Below are 22,922 nucleotides of genomic sequence, written 5' to 3'. Positions count from 1 at the left end.
CTCAGCAGGAGGCTCAAGTTGTCAAGCCTAGAAAAAACTGTTAATAATGCTAAATATTATGCTGAGTGAAATACCAAACTTTCTGCTACCTCAAAAGATTTTGCTCAGATTGCATTAAGACAGCGGTGCGCAATGTAGGGGGCACGCCCCTGGGGGGGGGGGGGGGGGCGCTGGATTTGTCTGGGGGGGCGTGGGCGGTTGCAGAGGCGCCGTGCTCTTCCTCGAGGCATTTAAATGAAATGCTGGGGGTTTGTGTGAGTCCCCTGCAACTTTAAAACTTACCTGGATTCTGCCGGCGTCACTCGTGTCCATGGCAAAGCGGCGTCAAATTACGCTGAGTCACGTGACCAAATTTACGCCGCGCGACGTAAGGAGGGGGGAGCGCAGAACCGAAAGGAGCAGTTGAGAAGTGGGCCGGCGCCGGGTAATGTCAGGGAAGCTGAAAATAAACAAATCACTTACCTGCAGCCAATGACGGAAGACATCTGTGAAGAGCAGCAGAGGTCCTGTGGCAGCATCCGAAGTGTGTCTTCAGCTGGCGTGGGAGCAGCAGGAATCCATTACACTACACAGCAGCAGGTAAGCAGTGTGAGCACCGGGGAACCATGTGACCGGAGCAGGAGCGTTCGTATTGGACAGCCGTCTGTCCAATAGTAACGCTCCTACTCCGGTCACATGGTTCCCTGGCTCACACTGCTTACTTGCTGCTGGGCTGTGTAGTGGATTCCTGCTGCTCCCACGCCGGCTGAAGACACACTTCGGATGCTGCCACCGCCACAGGACCTGTGCTGCTCTTCATAGATGTCGCTGCGGTCTTCCTCCACCCTGCAGGTAAGTACCAACCAGGTAGCCAACAGGGTAGAACTATTGATTTTGGCTGGGTACGTGTGTGTGTGTGTGTGTGTGTGTGTGTGGGTACGTACGTACGTGTGTGTGTGTGTGTGTGTGTGTGTGTGTGTGTGTGTGTGTGTGTGTTATATAAATCACTGCCCGGTACAACACTAGTTTTCAAATCTTAGATATTCAATGGACTTTTTGTGTGACTCTTCCCTACACTCCATCAGGCTAGCAGCTAGATCCTTCGCATATACTATAGCTGTGAGAAGAGCGCAATGGCTTAAAATATGGGTGACGGATGCCTTGTCCAAGAATAGATTAGTATCTTTACCTTATGAAGGTGTTGATCTCTTTGGAGAACAATTGAATAAAATTCTTTCTAAGATGGCTGGAGGGAGAAATCACTTTTTAGCCACGCAGAGAAGGTTACGGCTTTCATCAGGCCTCCAAGACGAGGTTTTCAGGATGCAAAGTCTTATAGACTGAAGCAACGGAATTGGAATTCATGGCAACAGCCAACCTGGGACTGGGGCCACTCTGGTCAACCAGCTTCATAAGCAACCATCAAGAAGCAAGACCCCTGAAGGTGACTGGGCCCCAGTCCTGAATACAACGTGATTTGGGGAAGTGGCAGGATTTCTGGACCTCTGGGTCCAAATGATAACCTTTATTTCAGTAGATTATAGCCATGGGGTATTTTTTGGTGTTCCTGGAAATGCTAGTTCGCTCGCTTCATGGAATCGAGACCCTCAAACGATCCAGAGAAGAGCCTGGCCTTAAAATGAGCCGTTCACAATCTGTCTTCTCAGAGAGGAGGGTTTTCATTCAATCCTGTTTCTAGTACAGAAAGAATCAGGAGGATTCAGAACACTCTGAATTTAAAATAAATCAATGCCTTTTTCAACATCAATAGTCAAGATGGAGTCTCAGAGGGCAGTCCTAACAGTGATGGAAAATGCAGCATTTCTAGCTTCTATAGGCTTTAAAGGGGTGCTCATCTATAGATTTCAATAAAAGAATCGCACTGTTGGTTCCTGAGATTCTCTAAACAGCTGTCGCTATCAATTTCTATCTCTTCCCTTTGGAATTGATTGCATGCAGCATTATTGAGACAAGGTGTTTTTGTAGTCCCTTTCTTGGATAACTGGGTAATCAAGGCCCTGTCAGAACAAGTTGCTAAGGATCACGTGCACAATGTCTAAGGAGACAACAGGTGGATCATCAATCTAAGGAAAAGCAGGCTAGCTTCAGCTCAAATCCTTCAATTTTTAGGTGTCATATTTGGCACAAAATCTAGTATCACTCATGACCTCCAATCTACAAGATTACGAAGGAGGTCCGATTGTTCAAAAGCCTTGCAAGACCATCAAGGGCTCCATTCAGGCATATAATAGAACGTCTAAATTCAGTCAGACCGTGCTTTGGTCCACTTTCACCTATGACCACAAAGAAATGGCCTCTGTTGTGGGGGTCACCAAAATCTAACTAATTCAGCCTACCGTTGTTACTAAGCACAAAGCTCTGCCTACAGTGGTGGACCTCAGTCAGCAACTTGCGCAAGGGCAAGTCTTTGATACCTCTCGTCTGGACAGTATTGAACACCGTGACGCAAGCCTTTCAGGTTGGGTTTCAGTTTCTCTACATCAGCTGATCCAATGGTTCTGGTAACATCAAGAAAGATTTCTGCCAATCAATAATGATGTAAGTTTGAGCAATATATGACACCGTTCAAGATGTTCAGGCCTTGTTGAAGGGTTCCCAATTTGGCTTTGTCCATCATGCAGGATGCACCGAACAAACACTAGGCTGTCAATGCATATGCGCATAGTGCACGCGTGCGCTAAAGACCTCTGTTAGGGCCATGGCAACTTCATGGGCAGAAAAAGCTGCTGCCTCTGCCCAGGAAATTTGTCAAGCGTCAGCCTGGTCTTTTCACATTTGCTGAGCTTTACTGTTTGGATGTTCATTCATCAGCAAATGTGAAATTTGGTAGAAGGGTGCTTCAAGCAGTTGTTCCAACTGTGGAAATAAATACTCCCTCCAAATAGTGTGGGATTACTCTGGTACATCCCATTAGTATTTGGCTGCCGTAGAGAAAAATTGTTCTGATATCTTTTAAAGTCCTCTATGGCAGTGCACTTGCCTCCCTGCAGTTTTGTTTGGCATATTAATATGTTTTTTTTTTTTTAATGGGCTGTGACATGTTAACTGACCCAAGGTGGATAAAGCCCCCTCTTACAGTGGCCACAAGAAGTACTTGTCATACTAACTGTGAGGAGCAGCTATCCCATTAGTATTAGGCTGCCATAGAGGACTTGAAAAAATAGATCGTAACGTAAATTTCCTCTTCCGTCCACCGCTGGAAAGGTCCCACTGGGACTCAATGCTTGCACTTTTTTTCATGGAGCGAGTAGATGTTTCAAAGTGAAAATAGATTCTTCAGTGTGGCAATGTCAAGTTTTGGAACTCGACATTGGATATAGGACAGTTTTATGATGTAATGTTCGAAAGCGGACTTTCAAGGTGATGGATACTCGGTCTTTTCCTTCATCTAGAATAGCACAAACTATCATTCTATCCTAATTGCTAAAGTTTAAAACCTCTGGCAACGAGAAAAAAAAAGTTTGTGCTTTTTCACAACATCAGAAGCTAGAGGAATTAATGGATGCCAATGCTGTTGTTGAGCATATTTAATAAAGGTGAACTTCCATCATTTAAGTCTTTGACTAGTTCCAGATATATAAAAAAATTAATCCAATAGATGTTTGAAAGCATGTGTTGAAATTTGGTACGATCTTACAAATTTGTTGGTCTCTTCCCAAACTTGGTCCCAAATCCTGGAATTAAATGAAGTAGCCCATCAAACAATTTCAAGAGCTCCATTTACAGTATTGTTTTATAAAAAAAGAAATGCTGGAACATACCTAAACATTTCCAAATATTTACTTCACACATAATCGGCCACCAGGTGTACTATAGCCAACTTCTGGAAAAAGCAAGATCCTCCACTAATGACTGATTTTACAAAATGTAAAAGTTGTTCCATAAGATTATCTCCCAAGTTTGTTAAATGGATCTTTTGATAAATTCTGAGAGGTGGCTCCCCGGTGAAACTTCACAATATCACAACTTGATTCTGTAAATGTCTTGTATGAATTGTAATTTTATGATCAAATAGAAATGTATAAGAATCATACTATGTCCCCCTTCCTGCCTTTCCTCATCCCTTTCATTTTTGTATCCTTCCCTATTCACATTTATAATTGATTAAAATGTTCAAAATAACCAGTAAAAAATAATAAAAAAATATACAATTATTTCAGCACTGCACCTACATTTTCCAAACCTGAATGTGCAATATAGTTGTGATCTTGGAATCTGTTTTATTTTTCAGGGATATTACAACAATGAAAGGTACAATTGTTGCTCAAGTGGATTCAAGTGAGTCCTTTCAGGAGTTCTGCAGTACATATTGTTTGTCGGTCTATGAAGATAAGCAGAATTCAGCCAAAAATCTTAGCAAATCAAGATGCACGATTTGTGGCAAGTTAACTGAGGTATGAGTTATTTTTATATTCCCAATTCCTTTGTGATTTTTAAGTAGACGTAATGTTTATCCAGTGTGTGATTTTTATCTTCGTTTTTTGTATTTTATTTAAATTTTTTCTAAATTCATACAAAACTCCAGCAATATCCGAGTAAGGACGATTTTAGGTCCATATGACGTACCTCTTTTCCAGTAGGTCTTAATAAAAATTCCTTGAAGTAATAATTAACCTTTTCACATTTTAAAGTATCCTGGAAGTGGAACAAACACCCTGTTACTTGAGTATTGAGTGTACTCCTCTTCACATTCAAAGCATGAAGGAAAAACATTCCTAACTTTTTAAATGTAACCCACTACATTTTCACCCCCACATTTCTATCGTATCACACACCTGAAGTATGTAGTTGAAATGAAATGCGGCAGTTGGGTAGAGTAGTTGAAGGAACAGATATTTTACAGCACACTCAAATCACAATTATTATTTTTTTTTACTTTAAAAGATGGATCACCCCCACACGTTATTTATTAAACACACATTCATAGATACATTTGATATACATATATAATAACTATTCTCCATTTCCATGCAGGGGAGTACTTGGAAGCCAAGGTTTTAATGGTAACCTGACAATTACATGCCACTGCAGCAACTCAAACATCCCAATAATAAACTCCTTTCATGGAGCTTAAAGATTACGTATGCTGGCTGGTGTCCCTTTTGTAGGGCCAAGACATTTATGAATCAAAACTTTCTACAAATAACTGATATTATAGAAAGTTTTGTTTCCTAAATGTCTTGGTCCTTCAAAGGGACACCAGCCAGCATACTTAATTTTTTAGCTCCACGAAGCGGCTTATTATTTGGATATTTGAGTGGCTTCTCTGTGACATGTAATCGTCGGGTTACCATTAAAACTTTGGCTTCCAAGTATTCTCCCCCTGCATGGGAATTGAGGATTTATAAATCACTGTTGAATACAATGACTGTATATGTGAAAATAAATTTTGAATATGTATATCTATGAATGTGTATAATATATATTTTTATTTTATTTCGTGATTACTCCTGTGTGTTCATGGCGCAGTTAGCGTACAATTTATTTTTCGATGATAATTGAGATTCAAAGTAAGTTTTCCTACATTGAATGTGGTGCCATGGGCCATCTACCTTTTCATATACGTAGTTTAGTAGGGTTAGGAACGCCTGCCTTTTGGTTAGTGCCATAATAAATCCATGTGAAAAGAATCCTTTAAAGCTGTAGTTTAAAAACAAAAAAAACAAAAAACAAAATTTCCTTTCAATATGTTCATCAATACAACCTGCACACTGACAAGTGATTAGCTAAGTTGCTGATCGATCCATTCTTCTGTAATCGATCGCCGAATCAGGGGTTATTTAATTCACTTGTAGGACTGCGCAAGAGTACCCAGGATGCAAAGTTCTGTGTGGAAGATCATGTGACAAGGCAGGCACTAGATGCAATTGGTTCACTGCTAGAGAGGGGGCAGGGCTCAAGAGCCAGAGCCTGTCTCAGAAGAGGAAGGGGGTGTGACTTTGTAAATGGTTTCTATAAAAACAAAAATGCTTGCTACATTAGAATACATTGTCTTTAATACATTTTTTTTTAAAATCAGTTCTGTACTATGAGAAAATACTTGTAGATATATATATATTCAAGTATTTTCTCATAGTACAGAACTGATTAATTTAAAAAATAAAAAAAGTAGGATATTGCTTGAACTGCAGCTTTAAGCCAGGAATAGTAATTCTGCAATCAGAAAAGACATCTGCTTCATGTACATTTTTATTTTTTTTCCCCTCTACCCCTCAGATTCGCCATGAGGTTAGCTTTAAAAACATGACTCATAAGCTGTGCAGCGATCACTGCTTCAATAGATACAGGATGGCGAACGGCTTGATCATGAATTGCTGCGAACAATGCGGAGAATATTTGCCAAGCAAAGGAGCTGGAAACAATATACTTATGGTTGAAGGCCAGCAGAAGAGGTTTTGCAGCCCAGCCTGCCTCAGTGATTTTAAGCTGGTAAACTCTCTTTCAAGTTGTCCCACCTTATTCTACTAGTGAAGAAGAAAATTCTTTATTTTGATCCCTTCATTGTCAGAGTGCCTGGAACACATTGCTCGTCAATTGTGCCAGGCTTCTTTGATACTGAAAAGGTTAAATAATGAATGGCGAACACACTCAATTTTTACTCTGAACAATGGAGAAAAAAATATTGCCTATTGATCAACACCTATTTAGAATGTGTGTATGTATATTGTGAATATATGCATATATGTGCTTACACACAACTTTCAAAAAGCATTTGTATGTTTGTTGTAAATTCTATGGCCCAAAACGTTTGCCCGATTCTGTAAATAGAAGCTACAATTCCTATTATAGTCTCCATTGTTCTACAAACTCTGGTTGTGCATGTGCATATGGGTAACATTTTTTTATTTGGGTGGAAATGGGAACCTGGATTCCAGGGGAAAGGCAATGTGCGGATTGGAAAGTCTGATTGCAGAGTATTTAGGGGGTTTACACTGAGTATACAGGAACATTTTAACCCCCTTTATCAAAAGTTCCTATTGTACACAATATAGCTCAAAAGCAAGATATACTAGGGACACAGATTAAAAAATGCAAATTAAAATGTATTTGATAGAAAGCAAAATTAATTCACAAAGTTTTTGGTCCTAAATTTAATTTGCTCAGCTCTTATGAAGAGCTGCTAAGACCTAAAATGTGGTCTTTATGAAAAGCAGACTTGAACATTTTTTTTTTAGCTGCATTTGAAACCAGGGGGTACATGGAGGGGAACAGTGCTGGTTCCTGAGCGAACTACCTGTAAAGGTATCTGGTGTTTATTATGGGTCAATTTATCACCCGTAAAATTCTCACAGGTCCCAAGGGCCAATAATTGACGTTACACCTTTTTATAATGTTCCATGGGCCAGGCTTTGTAACAGGAGGGACACCGGCAACTGTACCGGTTATTATCTTGATATAAGAGCTTAAAATAGCACTGCTCACGTGTTGGTTTTTTTTTTTCCTCCGCTTTTCTCCTTTAACAAATACATATAAATAATTGCAACCATGGTGTCCTCCAGAGCTTATTTTCAGCTCTGGTGATTTACCACCATCTTCATCACTCGCTCTCTCCCCACCTCCCTGTTTTCTGGTTATCCTACGGTTTCCTCAGGAGGGAGCATCATTAAAGTTTAGTACACTGATGAATATCTTTCGAACTGGGTGTTTCCCAGAGCTAAATATATTACGGTTTAGCTGTAGGGGCCTCGTGGTTTCAAATGTTTTAAATAAAAAAAATACCGGGACTACCAGGAATCCCAGATTTGAGAAATAATGCGGGTCTGGCCAAAAACTCATCAATATTGACAGGAATGTTGTGGGGTTTCTTTATTTTTTCAATTTTTTATTTTTTTGTTTTACCTTTAAAAAAACAAAAAAAAAAACTATATATCCATCCATATCCTCTCTGTGCTGGGAAGGCCAAACCTCCATTGCAAAGCAGGCAACCACTTCACTGGTAGGGTTTGAGAGCATGTCTATTTTTTTTTTTTTTTTTTTTTTTTTGGTTTAGGCTTTAACTAGTCTGTTCCTGCATGTTTGCTGTTCTGGTGTTTCCAGGTCTGGACTAATTTGTGATCAGTTGTTGGAAAAGGGGAAGTGTCCGATTTTCATAGAAGATTTTAGTTCCTGTTCTTTCATGGACTTCTTTTGTGATTCTGTAATCCGTGTCGGGCTGTCTTCCACTATCCTCGGTATAAACTTGTACGGTAGATAGGTTATTTCATAACAATTTTTACCATCAAATGGGCCATCATTGCAACAAATCTTGTTTGCCTCTGTGGCCTTTGGTATATCAATATTTATAGATAATAGATACTTTATCGTAATCAAATGTTTTATAACCAGATTATTTTCTTTCTATTTTTTTATCTGTCTTTTAAAAGCAGCAGGGCAGGCTTACCAATTTACCCATTTATTTACTTTGTGAGCTTTGACGGCTTCATAATTTACCATTTAACATTTCAGACTATGGACTTCAAATTGCAGCAGTCTGCCTGGTTGCTTGTAGCGGGATATGTAGTAGTATCTTTTTCTTTCAGTGTAATCGTGTTCTCTTTATATACTATTGGTTACCACTATGAAACTAGATTTCTACGTTCCATTTAAGGCCTCTCTGTAGCACAGAAGCGGTGAAGTCACAATTTCAAAATGCTTTATATAGTCGCTCTGAGTTGTACCTATAGCTCTTCAATTACATACGTGCTATATAAATACTTTAAGACTACTTACAATTGGGCATTAGAAATTCCAGGATATGTTATTGGATTGTGAGGAAAGGATATGTTTTATTTTAATTAAAATTTGGCGTTTGCCCAAATAGCAACCGTTGTGCATCATAATCACAAGCGTGGTAGAATACCATGCACATCAACCATAATTGTCTTCAGATTGTCTTTTAAGCCTCTGATCTATTAGATGTTTCAGGCGTTTTCTGTGTTGCATTGTTCTGCAGTAATGCTTGAAAAGGTATAAATTAGTATTTTTTGTTTGAAATGTTAATGTAGTTCCCTATTGAATTTGTTTGTGTATGTTCTATGAAACACTGTATTGGGTTATTCTTCTATCTTATTCTCTAGTTGTCTTCTGTGTCTTGTTTAAAGAAGGTTACTGCACTGAATATTTAACTTTCTTCACACACCAGGAAATAGCCAAAGTAGTTTAAAATATATTTTAAATGGATAAAAGCTAAAGTTACACTTTTTTAAAATTATGAATTGTAATTCCAAGTACAACATTAGGTAGCACATGATTTGCCATTGTTGACAAGGTAACTTTCAAACTCGCTCTGTGAAATTTGCTGTCTTATACCCAATATTCTCAGTACAACACATGCTGATTTTGAGCCGGACTTTGTTTTAAAGAACCACCAGACAGACACATGACCCTGAAATCTTTTAAACAATCAAAACATCTACAGTAATTCGGACATATTTAAGCTTGGAGATGGCCAGATGTGAACATGGAACTTGCCTAAAGCAGGCTATTAAATCTAGATTCTTGCTTTCATCTACTACTGCAAGAAAGCAGTGTGTGTGTTGAAACAGTGGTCGTTTCTGTGTTGTGTGGTGAGGTCTGGAGGCAGAATTGCCATCAATTACAGATTGTGATGTCTTCTATTGATCAAATAACTAAACATTTTCACAAGTGTTTTGTAGTGAGCCTTAAACAATGGCACACGTGTTGGGATATCCTGAGTTCATGATGCCAAACCGTTCACCTTTGAGGAAGGGACGTGGTCTTGAAAGCTGATTAAAAACAAGTTACGTTGAATATTTGCGTTGGCATCGACATGCAAAGAACCTGTTACATTTATTGACAGTAAATTTATACGTTGTTTTTTTTTGTGTCTTTTTTCTGGGGATAAACCGCATTAATTATCAAACAAATGCATGGTGTTTGCTCAGTGCAATGAACTTACTATTTTTTTCTTATTGTTTAAATGTTTTGATTTTTGTGTAGTTGCAATAAGATTTATATATTTAGAAACCAATGCTTTGTACGGCTATAATTAGGGATGTTATATTTTGCATACATTTTATTGTTGGCAGAAAAACATAGCATTGTAACTGCTTTTCTTTAATGTTTGTAATTTATCATTAAAAATGTTAAAGACTTTTTAAAAAGTGTTGAAGTAATTTATTTTAGCTCTGATTTTTTTTTTTTGTAATCTCCTGACATCCAGTGGTCATTAAGGGGAATAACAAGTGCAGAACAATTTGTTAAATCGTCTAGCACCGAATATTACTCTTTTAAAGGAGCAATCCAAGCGTGTATTTTATTTATTTTTTTACACCACACAGGATTGAAGCAGGGGTCTACGTAGCTGATCACTATTAATTTCAGCTCATGGGACCCCCTGCTTCCACACGTGCCTCCAAAGGGAGTGCCCGCATCTCTGCTTTTTGAAGTTTAGCGTCACGCGGGCCAATAAGAAGCCGCAGATGACGTCACGGCTTCCTATTGGCCGTGACGTCCTGACGCGGCACCTTTGAAAAGCAACCATTTTGTGAACCCTGGTAGCTGAGCAGGGTGTCTACCGGCATCCCCTACGGCGGTATGTATCTCCATAATTGGGGGCCCCCTGAGTTAAAATTGAGGTTCAGCTCCCGAGACCCCCTGCTTCAATTCTATGTAAACAAAATGTTTAAAAAAAAAAGAAAAGGCTGAAGTGCACCTCAAAATTAAGATCTTTTCTTTAAATTAAATGGGGTATATGTTTTAGGCAAGCAAGAATAATTGTCACTGTATAATGCATTCGTAAGACCACACCTTGAATATGGAGTACAGTTTTGGGCACCACTCCTTACAAAAAGAAACTAAACTAGAAAAAGCAGAGAAATGCCACTAATAATAAAGTGATGGATAATCTGATCGGAGGAGAGGCTAGCTAAATTAGATTTGTTTACATTAGAAAAGTCGTCAGAGGGAATATGATAACTACAGTATATACAAATATACTCTGGGACAATAAAAGGAACTTTACAAAGGAAAGGGTTCTTTACAGTAAGAGCAGTTAAAATGTGGCATTCATTACCCATGGAGACTGATGGCAGATACAATAAATATCTTCCAAAAAAAAGTGGACATCTTTTTGAAAGGTATACAGGAATGTACCAATTAAGGAAACATAGGAAGGGTGTTGATCCTGGGAGATATCTGATTTGCCATTATTTTGAGTCGGGAGGGAATGTATTTTTCTCCGTATGAAACCTCATTGGATATTGTTTGCCTTCCCATGGATCAAAATGCTGTAAATATAGGATAAGTATCTGTCTAAATTTAACGTAGGTTGAACTAAATGGACATGTCTTCATCATAATCTGCTGTGTCACAATGGGGGGTTTCTGTGAGCTTGCTGGGTATCTGTGCATGTAACTAGTATTAAAAAGAAACCACTTGGACACATTAATTTTATACGTTTAATCCATAACATAGGTTACGTCAACAGATCTCTTGAGCTTTATAGATGAATGGAATAGCAGTTGTCTCCATCTTTTTAAAGTACTTTAAACATGTGGCACGCTATTGTTAAAATAACACCAACCGAAAATATTGTCTTTAAAAAAATATATCTCAATTGCTTTGTATTGCTTTTTATTCCACAGATATTGATTGATTAATTCAGAGAACAAAGCACAAATTAACCTTTAACATAATAAACCTCCTGACAGAAATGGTGCTTTGCATCACTGTTGTAATCCCCAACCAGATTTAGCGGTGGTATGCGTATTACAGAATAGGTGATTGATTGTCTCTAAGTAACATGTGGAAGTAATTTTCAATTCTCGGTCTGCAGCATTTTCATTGATTTGCACTTTATAACAGACATAAAGTAGAGGGACAGAAAATATAGAAACGTGCACTAAAACTTTGTTACACGGTTCTGTCAAAAACAATGAAAAACATTTGATGTATGGGTTTTCTCTTTTACTTAACGCCAAAGTTATAGTAGTGAAATGTTTTTGAAGTGTTTGGTACATTGCCAAATAGTGAGCCCGATGGTAAAATACAAGTGAATGTGTCCACCTCCCTGAGTTGTCTAATGCTCATTTCACTATTGCATTTAACATCCTTAAGACCTTGTGTATAAACAAGAAAAATACACTCCTTGTTTTCACTTCAAAACATCCTAGTGTTTTTATGTTAATTGCGGATCCTAAAATTTCAATCCTTAAAATTTAACGGATTACAAGCCTAAAAAAAAACAAATGTATATATCAAGATCATAAACCTGTTGTGTGACAGTGTAACACAATTGGTTTAGCACTGAAGTTAAATATAAAAATGTAGTTGTCTTTCGCCTGTCATTTAGTATTTGCTTTAATGACCATGCCAAATGAAATATTGATATACTGCCTAGCACATTTTTGTAACTAATGACGTACTGAATGAAATGGCAGTTTTCCCTAGTACATCCTTCACAGTAACTCACTCTTACCTTTCCTAATTATCCTTCATTTACAGTGGATAGTTTATGGTGCCATTTAATTAAATGAGAAGGTAGACGTTTGAGAAAGTAGACGTTTGTCTAAGCCCCCAGTTAAGACCCAGTCTTATATCTAATTGCATCATAGAGAAACGAAAATGTTCACTATTTGAATATTTTTGTGTACCTTGATTTTGTGGTGTGCAGCAAAGGCCTTGTAATGCATATTTTCCTTTCTATTGGAATTCTCAGCCATTTATGAGGCTGTTAAAAAGGTCAACTGAAATCCCTAGGCTGCCCATTGCTGCTTGATATTAGGAATTCCACGAGGTGCTGTGTGAATCTCTACTATACATGCATCCTACAAATGCCCAGTGCTGTAGAGATTCAACATGTTAATGTGCAATTTTGCATTCTCCCGAAAAGCAATAATCCTTGCAATTTTATACTTGGAGTGAATATAATCCAAATGTTACTACTTTTTTAAAGGCGTTTCATTTTTGTTTTCCCAATACCTGCCTGTGTAGTGGCAAAGCTACAGTATAATCAACCATTTAAATAATGCTGGAGTGATGACTAAAATGATATTAATTTACAGCTATGCACTGTGGACAAAATCACACACATGAAAACATCTAGTGCATTTTCACTTGTAGAAAGAATTTTTTTTTTATGGTTGAGTGACTGGATCTGTTTCCTCCAAATGGAAAGCCTGTTGTTTTGTGTGTCTTGACAAATGAATTACTTGGTCTGTTTTGTTTAGAAACATGGCAAACTAACCAGTTGTACGGGATGCAGAGCTCAATGCAGGTGCTTCGATATGACCCAGTGCATCGGAGTGAATGGACACATGGAGCCATACTGTTCAACAACGTGCATGAACACTCACAAGGCAAAATATGCAAAACCTCAGAGTAAGTGCTTTATTGCCAACGTGGAAAGGATGGGGCGCTAGATGGTTAAGTGGATCTGTGGTTGCAGAACAGCTTTATCCAGTTGATTTTGTTTATGGCCTCTCTTCATAACACTGCAGAACTGATGGTGCATTCAAGTGTTTTAAGTTAAATTGCATCAGAAGGGTTTGCAAAATATAGCAGCAGATTTGAGTGATCTTTCCAAGTTTAGAAAATTAATTTCAAAACACACTTTTGCTTCTTTAGTATAGGCACATTTGCGGTTATCTGAAGGGAGAGAAGAAAACCTAGTCATATTGCTTGATTATTACAAGTTTCTGTTTTTCAGGCACTTTCAGGTTCTTGAAACCTGCAGCCAATCTCAACTTGGCATAAAGAGTTAGCAACGTATCAATGTAATTCTCCTTAAATATGGTTGTTGGTTCTTAAAGCAATATTTGCTTTCCATAATTTCCCAAAACAAAAGTTAGTTTTCAACATATATGAAACGGCCAATGCGAGTCAGTCGTGTGTTTCCTCTGCTCCTATCCCATCGGCTGTGCCAGATTGTAGAATGGTGAGGAGATGGATGGACACGTTCCCTGTGCAGGTCCAGCTCTGCACATGTTGGCATCACACAGTGGTGCAGATAAAGGCAGTCTGGCCTCTTTCATTCAGTTTACAAGGTTTACCTTTTTAACATAACTTTTAAAAAACAGTTTGAGGTACATGGCCACCCGACCTTTATTTCTTGAAGCATGACATGGACTTTTGGTCCATGGAGGTGCAGGATCTTTAAGGAGTAAATCAAAGTTCACCTGCTATGTATTTTGAACAGTAAAGATAGTCTGGAAGAAGTTGTTCCTGTCTCCAAAGCTGATAATGCATTTTTTTTGTACAGTATCAGTTTTGCAATTTGTATATATCATTTTTATGTCGCATCATTTGGAAAAACATGATAACATTTTCATTTAAGCAGTATAATTTTATTTTGAAATGTTTGAACGGGATCATTGTACACATTTATTAGACAGCAAAGCATTACTTCCTATGAGAGAACAATACTATTTTATATTTCCTTATGTAGCATAAGTTTGTATCTTTTTAATATCTTTAAGGCTGCATTTTAAAATGTGTGCAGTCTGCCTTTGTCACAGGTTCATTGCTGAGGTGCCTGTAACATTTAATTGCATATACCTTTTGGCACCTAGAATAAAGTACATTTATTGTAATAATTTGGAACCTGTTACTAATTTTTCAGAGTGCTTCAGTTTTATAACATGTTGGTACTAGTGCTTCATTCAAAACCTTTCAGTGTAAATGTTGTAGGATAAATGTTTGTGTAATATAGAAGTTCACACACTGACTCAATAGCTGACCTATTTTGAATGGTCTCTTATTTTAAAGAATATCTTTAATTCAGGCTAAAAGCTTTTCTTAAATGTACTTGTATTACTTTTTTCAGGTGCGGGAATTATTTGTCATTTTTGTAAAAGAAACTCTTTACCTCAATTTCAAGCCACAATGCCTGATGGAAAATTGTACAACTTCTGCAGTTCAAGTTGTGTAGCGAAGTTTCAGGTTTGTATATCCGTTTCAAATATGTAAAGTTGTGTTTACAGAAATGTTTTTTTTCCCCGCCCCCTTTTTGTTTGTTAAAACAATAGCTGTTGGAAAATAATCTTTGGTTTCGCCAAAATTGTGCAGTTAATGCTTACTAGTTAATAAAAATGTTGGTTTGAAATAAATGTAAAATTACCATGATGCTGTTCTAGGTATCTTTGAAGGGCAGCACTACGTATATAAAAAAAAGTCGTGTGTGTGTTTCAGTCATTGTGGGTTACCAACACGCCAGGTCTATAGGACAAGACACACTCAAATTAAGTTGTCTCAGTGATCATTAAGGCTAAGCTAATTGGTTGAGCACCTTTTTATTCCTGCAGGACAGACTAGTGCTCATGCTCAGAGTTGGTGACGTCACAGCTCTCCAGCATGAGCGCGCGTCGCTGCACCGTGGCCGCAGCCTTAGTCTCCCGGCAAACCCCTCTACAAACTTATATAAACGCAAATTGTTTTATGTTGGTATTTTGCCTCTAAGCTTCTCCTGCTATTTATGTATTTTTAGACCATGTTTTATTAGAAGCTAGAGATTAATAAAATCATGCTTAAAACGGAGGGCCGTGGTGGACATCCATTTTGATGTCCCGGACACTTAATATTTCAACTGCTCATCTCTTGAACAAATCGAGGGGGGAAAAAAAACCCCTGAAAGGACAAGTTACATATATTTACATAGTTACGTAGTAGATGAGGTTGAAAAAAGTCTTCCGTCCATCAAGTTCAACCTATGCTAAATTTAGACAACAGATACTTTATCCTATATCTATACTTACTGATCCAGAGGAAGGCAAACAAAAAACCCCATTAAGGGGAAAAATGAATTCCTTCCTGACTCCAAGAATTGGCAATCGGATTAATCCCTGGATCAACATCCTTCCCATGTATACTTATATATACTTAAAGTAAATATAAAATGTTTAATGCAAAAAACATGGACTGTTGTTTTGAAAGATTTAAGTAGAAGGCATAGACCTTTTTGTGTTTAATTAGAATATACAGTGAAAGCAAATATTCTAAAGCATGCACCATTTCCCAATATATGTTGTGAATAATAGTCACTACATTTATTAGAATCGGACTCAACATATTGGATTTGTGTTTTTGTTTTTTTTGTTTATTTATTTTTTACACTTTTGAGAAGTTTAATAGCTTTCCAAGCGTCTTCCCCAACCCCGATGCTGAAAGCTTAATGACAGATCACATGCATTGTGTGCAGTGCTTTGGTAACGGGCTCGGTAAGATGATCATATCTTGGTCTGCTTAGGTAAGGATACTGCAATGACTCCAAAGGGAATAGTGGTGGCCATACTTAACCTTTAGAGCAGGGGTGGGCCACTCCAGTCCTCAAGGGCCACTAACAGGTCAGGTTTTTAGGATATCCCTGCTTCAGCACAGGTGGCTCACTCAGCCTGCTGTGCTGAAGCAGGGATATCTTGAAAACCTGACCTGTTTGTGGCCCTTGAGGACTGGAGTTGCCCACCTTTGTTTTATAGTGATCCCTTGTGGGAGATAAAATTACTGCAAGCAGGCTGGATGCTGCAGACAGAAGTGGGTGGGGGAAAGGGCTCACACCATTTCTATCAGGATGGAGGCTCCATCGACACGGTCAGCCTAATCACCCCATAGAAAACAAGCAAGTGCCTGTGGTATGTCATACGTCATAAGGGCCTTTGGTGTGCTAGGGCCGGTGCCGTACAGGGTATGTCATTAGGGCTCTGGAAATAAAAACTACTAAAGGGATATGATTTTGTAAATGTTACAACAGAATATATAATTTATGGTGGGTAAAAAGTGACAAAAACCCTCCACCGTACAGCATATAAAAATATCACTTGTGAGCACATTCACATGTCTCGGACAGGTCTGCAACCCTGTCTTTCCCCATTATCTCTTGGCATACAGTGCTTCCACAGCAGCCAGGGATTCTGGGTAATAACATACAGAATGAGCACACAGTACCAAGTTTTTGCTTCTTATGCATTTTAACATGGACACCCACTATAAGCTGTATTACACCGCTTTTCAGCACAACCTGGTTTAAAGAGCATAGTCAGTAAACTTACTCACAGACCGGTTGAATCAGGTGACAGACAGGGTTGCAGACCCGTCTGGGAAGTGCATGTGCTCACGTGATATTTTTATTTGCTGTAAATAATGTTACAAATTGAAAATGGAAAGTAAAAACAACTTGTAGAATGAAGAAACTAAACTGGGATTGGGGGTGTGTGCGTCTGTGTGTGTCTTTCTATAACTACTTAGTGGTGGTGGCTTTCCTAGAACGTTTCAATAATCATTACAGTAACTGTTTTATGTATTTATAGCTTGTCAAAAAATGACTGAATTGAAGCCTCAAAGCTACGTCTGACTTATCTGTTTCTCTAATGATCATGTTGTAATCACTCTACAACGATCAAATCTGTAACAATTATTTACAGGTGGCTTTCAGGACACAGTATTATTACAAAGACAATCGTTCGAATAAAAAGAGAAACTCCGAACATCATGGAAATGTTAAACATTTATTTATATTTAAAAAAAAATATTTGTCCTTTATGTAGTATGAATTCATAAAAACATTAATCATAATCTAGACCACTAGAGTGCACTGTTGTGGATAAAATAACAAAATATATGTGCCTGGCTGTCTATTCAGGAAAACAGCCGTTAGATTTGGACTGTCTTCCCATTAATTAAGAAAAGAACAGAAATAAAATAGCTTTATAACTACCCCATACCTTTTTACTCCCATTACATATTGCTTTAGAAATGTTTTTTTATTACCTGTGTGTGTTCTGCTATGATTATATTCATTATCCTGAATAAACTACTTATTTTCTGTACAGTATTACTTAAAATTGAAATGTTTGTACAGATGCATCCTGTGTGGATAGGTTGTATGAATCTATAGAAACATTGTTGGATGTGTGTTTTTCAGACACTCAGCGTGCAGTCTTCTACAAATGGCCAGCACGTCAGCCCAAGTGATATTCAGCTAAAATGCAATTACTGTAAAAATGTATTCTCTTCTAAACCAGAAGTTCTGGAGTGGGAGGTGAGAAGTGTGTTTTTGTGTAAAATACTTATTTGAGATGCATGTTGTAATTTTTGTAAAACAAAAACGTGTGGTATCTCGGTGGAGTTTAAAGCTCCCGGTCACACTGGCCAATATGAAGCCGCACCGGTTGACGTCACGGTTTCCTATTGGCCTGCATAACGCAGGAGTTTTGAAGCCGCCATTATGAGAAGCCCAGTATACAGAGGTATGTATCTCTGGAAACGGGGTCCCAGGTGCTGAAATTAATGGGGTTCAGGTCTGCTGACCACCTGCTTCAATCAGATATAAAAAATAAACAATTTGTTTGAATTGCTTATTTAACATTACAAAAAGTGTGCAGTGCTTATAAAAAAAAAATACCAAGATTATGGGAACACATACAATATGTAAATTCAGACAGTTTACAAAATAAAAGGAAATAAAACCGAAAACCTGATTACCAGTGAACGATATTGGATCCTTTAAGAGGTCATGAAATAGAAAATGAGAAAATCCACATGTTAACACACCTCTGGGGAAATTCTGATGTAGGGACCCTCCAATCCCTACTTTTAGAGACACCATTTTTACTTTATCAGACAAGCCAACCTTTTGTGGACCCGTCTTATCTCCCACTCATCGCTCTTCCTGGGTGACCATTTTTAAGATGATTTTACGGGTGGAGAGAGACTCCTTTAATTTCCTTTAATCTGAGTCATTTTCTCCCTGTAACCACTAGGTTAATGCTTCCTGCGTCCTTGCGTTCAGATATTTTTGACACATGCACACTTTTTCGGTTGTCCCACTTTGAATTTTATGGGGCCCAAAATATCAGACATTTGCAACACTGATACCTTCTCACATTTAATGTTGTTATACACAAGTACTTCTACCCCATACAGTTTGACACTTTAGAAAATTGTGTGCTGTAACAAATATAAATGAAAGATTTACATTATATGATGAGTAATTTGGTGACCCTTTCGTCACCTCTGGGCCGGTTTGCCAGAGGAGGTCTCTGGAATTTATGATGTTCCTTTGAATCTTACCATGGCAGATAAAATAATTTCTGCCAACTGTCATGCCATCTCAATGTAAGCATGACTCTACCTTAATTATTTTATTAACCAATAGTCCTGCCCCCATGACCAATCTCTGGTACCCATTAGAAACAGAAAACAAATGTATTTTTAAAATAAAGTTAACACCTTTGTTGCTGTACTGCTCACACTATTTAACTTTTGCATGGCTTTATTGTGACTTTATTTCAAAATGTGTTTAACTGAAAATTACAATTCAATTATGTTTTTTTTAATTTAATTTCTGTTTTGTCATACAGAATAAAGTGCATCAGTTCTGCAGCACCAATTGTTGTGAAGACTATAAGAAGCTGCACTGCATAGTTATGTACTGTGAATACTGCCAAGAGGAGAAGACCTTGCATGACACGATGAAATTCTCTGGGGTCAAAAAGCCATTCTGCAGTGAAGGTTTGTTTAGTGGGGAGCAAATGAAACCTGGTCAACCTGCCTTTGCAACTGTTGTGACAACCCCCGTTCTCTTACTCCATTATTGCTTAGTGTAGTGAAGTTGGTCGGACTTCCAGTCTGGTAGAGGAAACCAAGAGGTTTAGCAAACTCTGTACACTATAATTTAATCTGTGAAGAACTATAAACAGTAGTTGGACCCCTAAAAAGGTATTACAACCAAGAACACGTCTTGGCAACATATATTGATGTTCTGATAGACTGTAGTCATCCATATAGCTCCTTTATATACCACCTTTTTTAATGGTTTCTGTTTATTATTATCGTTTATTTGTAAAGTGCCAACATATTCCGCAGCAGGGTGCAGAGTGACATACAAACAAGTGCAAACTGATACGAAAGGTAATGGGGGCCCTGCCCAAGAGAATTTACAATCTAGTGGGAATATGGGGGTTATGTATAAACAAACGGTAAAATGACAGCTCATTGTGTGATGAGTGTATGGTCGAGCCACACAGCTGGATCTATTGAGGTGGATGTTAGGGGTGTTAGATAGCATGGCGTTTGGTTTAGCTGCACAGCTGGTACTAATGGGGGGGGGGGGTGGTGAGCAGGGAAAGAGGCAGTGCATGTTAGTGGTATGCCAGATAACTAGTCTTTTCAATGAACCCTTTCAGAATTTTTTATTGAGGGGGGGGCAGCCAGTGTAGGGGTTTGCGTAGTGGCTCAGCAGAAATGGAGCGAGTGGCGAGTGAAGTAGACAAGTCTGGCAGCAGCATTTTGGTTGGATGGGAGTTGGGATAGATGTATTAGGTGAATGCCAACTAGAAGGTTGTAGTAGTCAACACAGGTCAGGATATGTGAGTGAGTTCAGATTTTAGTTGCATCATGAGTGAGAAAAGGGTGTATCCTAGCGATATGTGGAGGGGGCAGGAGTTGCTAACGTATACATTTGAATAGCTTTTCAAGTAAATAATAATTTTTCAGAAGAAATTGCAAAAAAACAGTGGACAGATTCTGCAGCTTGCTGTTTTGAATATTGTAATGGGTAGGTGTTCGGCACAGAGAAATGGGACTAGTTATAGTGCTGTAAAAAAACATTAACCTATGGTTCCCAGAAATGTATTGCACTTCAACGTGTCGCTAGACCCTCTAGAACCAAGGGGTTAAAAAATATACAACCTAAAAATAATATCTAACATAGTCTTATGCTATATCAGTACATAGCATTAACTGGCTCTGTGACTGGGTCACAGGAGTAGGAGGTCTGTCTGATTCTAGTACTAATCTGCTTTGGAAGACACAATTTGTTCTGTGCAATACTAGAATTATCCCGGTCACCAGCTCCGAAATTGGGACGTTTGGTCTTTTTACCAAAATACCACCGCCAGGACTACTCGCCGCAGGTAGCCTTCGCTGCCTGTCACATCGCCCTCATCTTTAAATGTCTTCGGACCTCCGCAGGGCAGCTCGCAGCACTCCGACTGCATTTGTGAGTGCTCCCATGCGCACCACCAGGACACATTTTAGAAGTTGCCGCTGGAAATGTAAGAATGTCCTGGCTGCACGCGGTCGCTGAGTGTCCTGGTGGTGCGCACAGGCGCGCTCACAAATGCAGCCGGAGAGGTGGCCGCACGAGGTGCCCTGCGGTTTGGGAGATCCAAGGATATTTAAAGATGGCGGAACGCGACCTGCGATTGGTAGTTCTGGCGGCGGAGTGCAGGTGGGGGTTTGGTCACGGTCAAATGGCTGCAGCCAACCGTTGTAGACCGCTCCAGTTATGTGCATTTTTCATTCACACTACAACTTAATAGGTCATTGGTATCGGCATTAAAATAGTGTTTTCTCTCCAGGTTGTAAGTTGCTGTATAAACAGGACTTTGCAAGGCGGTTGGGCTTGAAATGTGTTACTTGCAACTACTGCTTTCAAATGTGTAAAAGGGCAGCAACTAAAGAGTTTGATGGCATGGTGAGAGATTTCTGCAGCGATGAATGCAGTAAGAAGTTTCAGGAATGGTACTACAAGGTAACTTTGACATGTATTTTCCTTATTCTAGCATTCATCTCTCTGAACTGGCATGCAACAGATAGGGCCTGTGTTTTACTTATTAATATGTGACTATAAATGTTGGCTAGTCATGCCAAAAAGGAGCACACACCACCGCAATCAACACAAACATGCATACCTACACAAATACACCTCCCACTATATCCAGACACCAAATGGTTGATGACCATTTTTACATTGCTTTTGAAGGTGGATTTGTGCCAGATATCTTGTGGACATGTTAAAGATGCAGAGCCGCATAAAAGCATGTATATAAAATGACTGTTTTAATAAATTGACAGAGTTTTTTTTTTTCCTCCACCCAATACCGGACACGTTAGTGTCCAAATTGTTGTTTAAAATGATTTATTATAAGGTTTACCAATATTTTCACTCTATAGAGAGATAAAGGCAGTAAAAACTACCACAACGTTTCAGACATTTCTCCCTTATTAAAGCTGCAGTTCAGTCTTTTTTTATTTTTTTTTTGTTTTTTACATTTATTTTTTTACTTCAATAGTTTCATGTGTGCAATCTCTAATTAGCTAAAAAACTGTATAGCTGCAGGTCAATTCGTTTACCATGTATTGATAGATCGAAATTTGGTGACATATTAAAAGCTGGGATTTGTTTATAATCTGCTTGACTGGCAGTGGAAGCTCATGAATATTCATGAGCATTCCTGCACTGACATGTGCTAGAGGGAGGGCAGGGCTGACAAAGGGGTGTGCCAGGGCTTGTGACAGGACATGAAGGGGCAGTGCCTAAGCAAATGGCTGTTAAAATAGAATACAAGAAAATTGGTCTTTCAAAGTTGTTTTTTAAAAAACAGAAAATGCTAAAAGTATTTTTTCTTACCACAGAACTGATTTATTAAAAAAACCACACATGCAGGATATTGACTGAACTGCAGCTTTAATGCCCCTTTGGACAGTTAATTTTGACCTATTAAACCTATTACTCTTGACTAAGTGGAACTACACCCATAAAGGAACCAGTATTTGTCAGAAACTGCTAGATGCCACCTTATCCTTCGCAATCTTTTACATTCCATAGTCTAAGCTGTAAAAGAAATAAGTCGATAATAGTGGTTTTCCAATTTAGATTACATACAATTTTGCAAATGCAAGTCAGGCTGCTGTTTTCAAACTCATCCATATTGTATTCCGCTCTGGTGACTATACTGACCGGTTAAATTACCAGTATCTGTGTAACTGCTTTCAATGGTAACTTAATGGTTGTGTGTTGGTATTGAAGGGGTTGCTCCATATTGGCTCACGTGATGTCAGCCATTTCAACTGCCATTTTGTATCCCCTGGAAGGGAATGAAAAGTCAATACCTTCACAGTACCTTCCCCTCGCAAAGTGTCTTGGGAACTGGGGAGTTCTTGGATCCAACAATAGCCTGGCTCAGCCCCAGGGAGCCCTCCTCCCT

General features: G+C 38.6%; 1 protein-coding gene across 1 annotated transcript in view; it reads left to right on the top strand.

The window, feature by feature from the left end:
- Positions 1-22,922, top strand: part of ZMYM2 (zinc finger MYM-type containing 2) — a 66,395-nt gene that overhangs the window by 22,612 nt on the left and 20,861 nt on the right. Inside the window, 7 exon segments of the mRNA XM_075592304.1 lie at positions 4,232-4,394; positions 6,217-6,429; positions 13,170-13,320; positions 14,765-14,880; positions 17,855-17,971; positions 19,293-19,443; positions 21,294-21,466. Coding sequence (XP_075448419.1) covers positions 4,232-4,394; positions 6,217-6,429; positions 13,170-13,320; positions 14,765-14,880; positions 17,855-17,971; positions 19,293-19,443; positions 21,294-21,466 — 1,084 coding nt within the window.

The sequence above is a fragment of the Ascaphus truei genome, chromosome 3 (genome assembly GCF_040206685.1).
Source record: "Ascaphus truei isolate aAscTru1 chromosome 3, aAscTru1.hap1, whole genome shotgun sequence".
Taxonomy (NCBI): Eukaryota; Metazoa; Chordata; class Amphibia; order Anura; family Ascaphidae; genus Ascaphus; species Ascaphus truei.
Note: the sequence above shows the minus strand (reverse complement) of the source record. Positions and strands in the feature narration are given on the sequence as shown.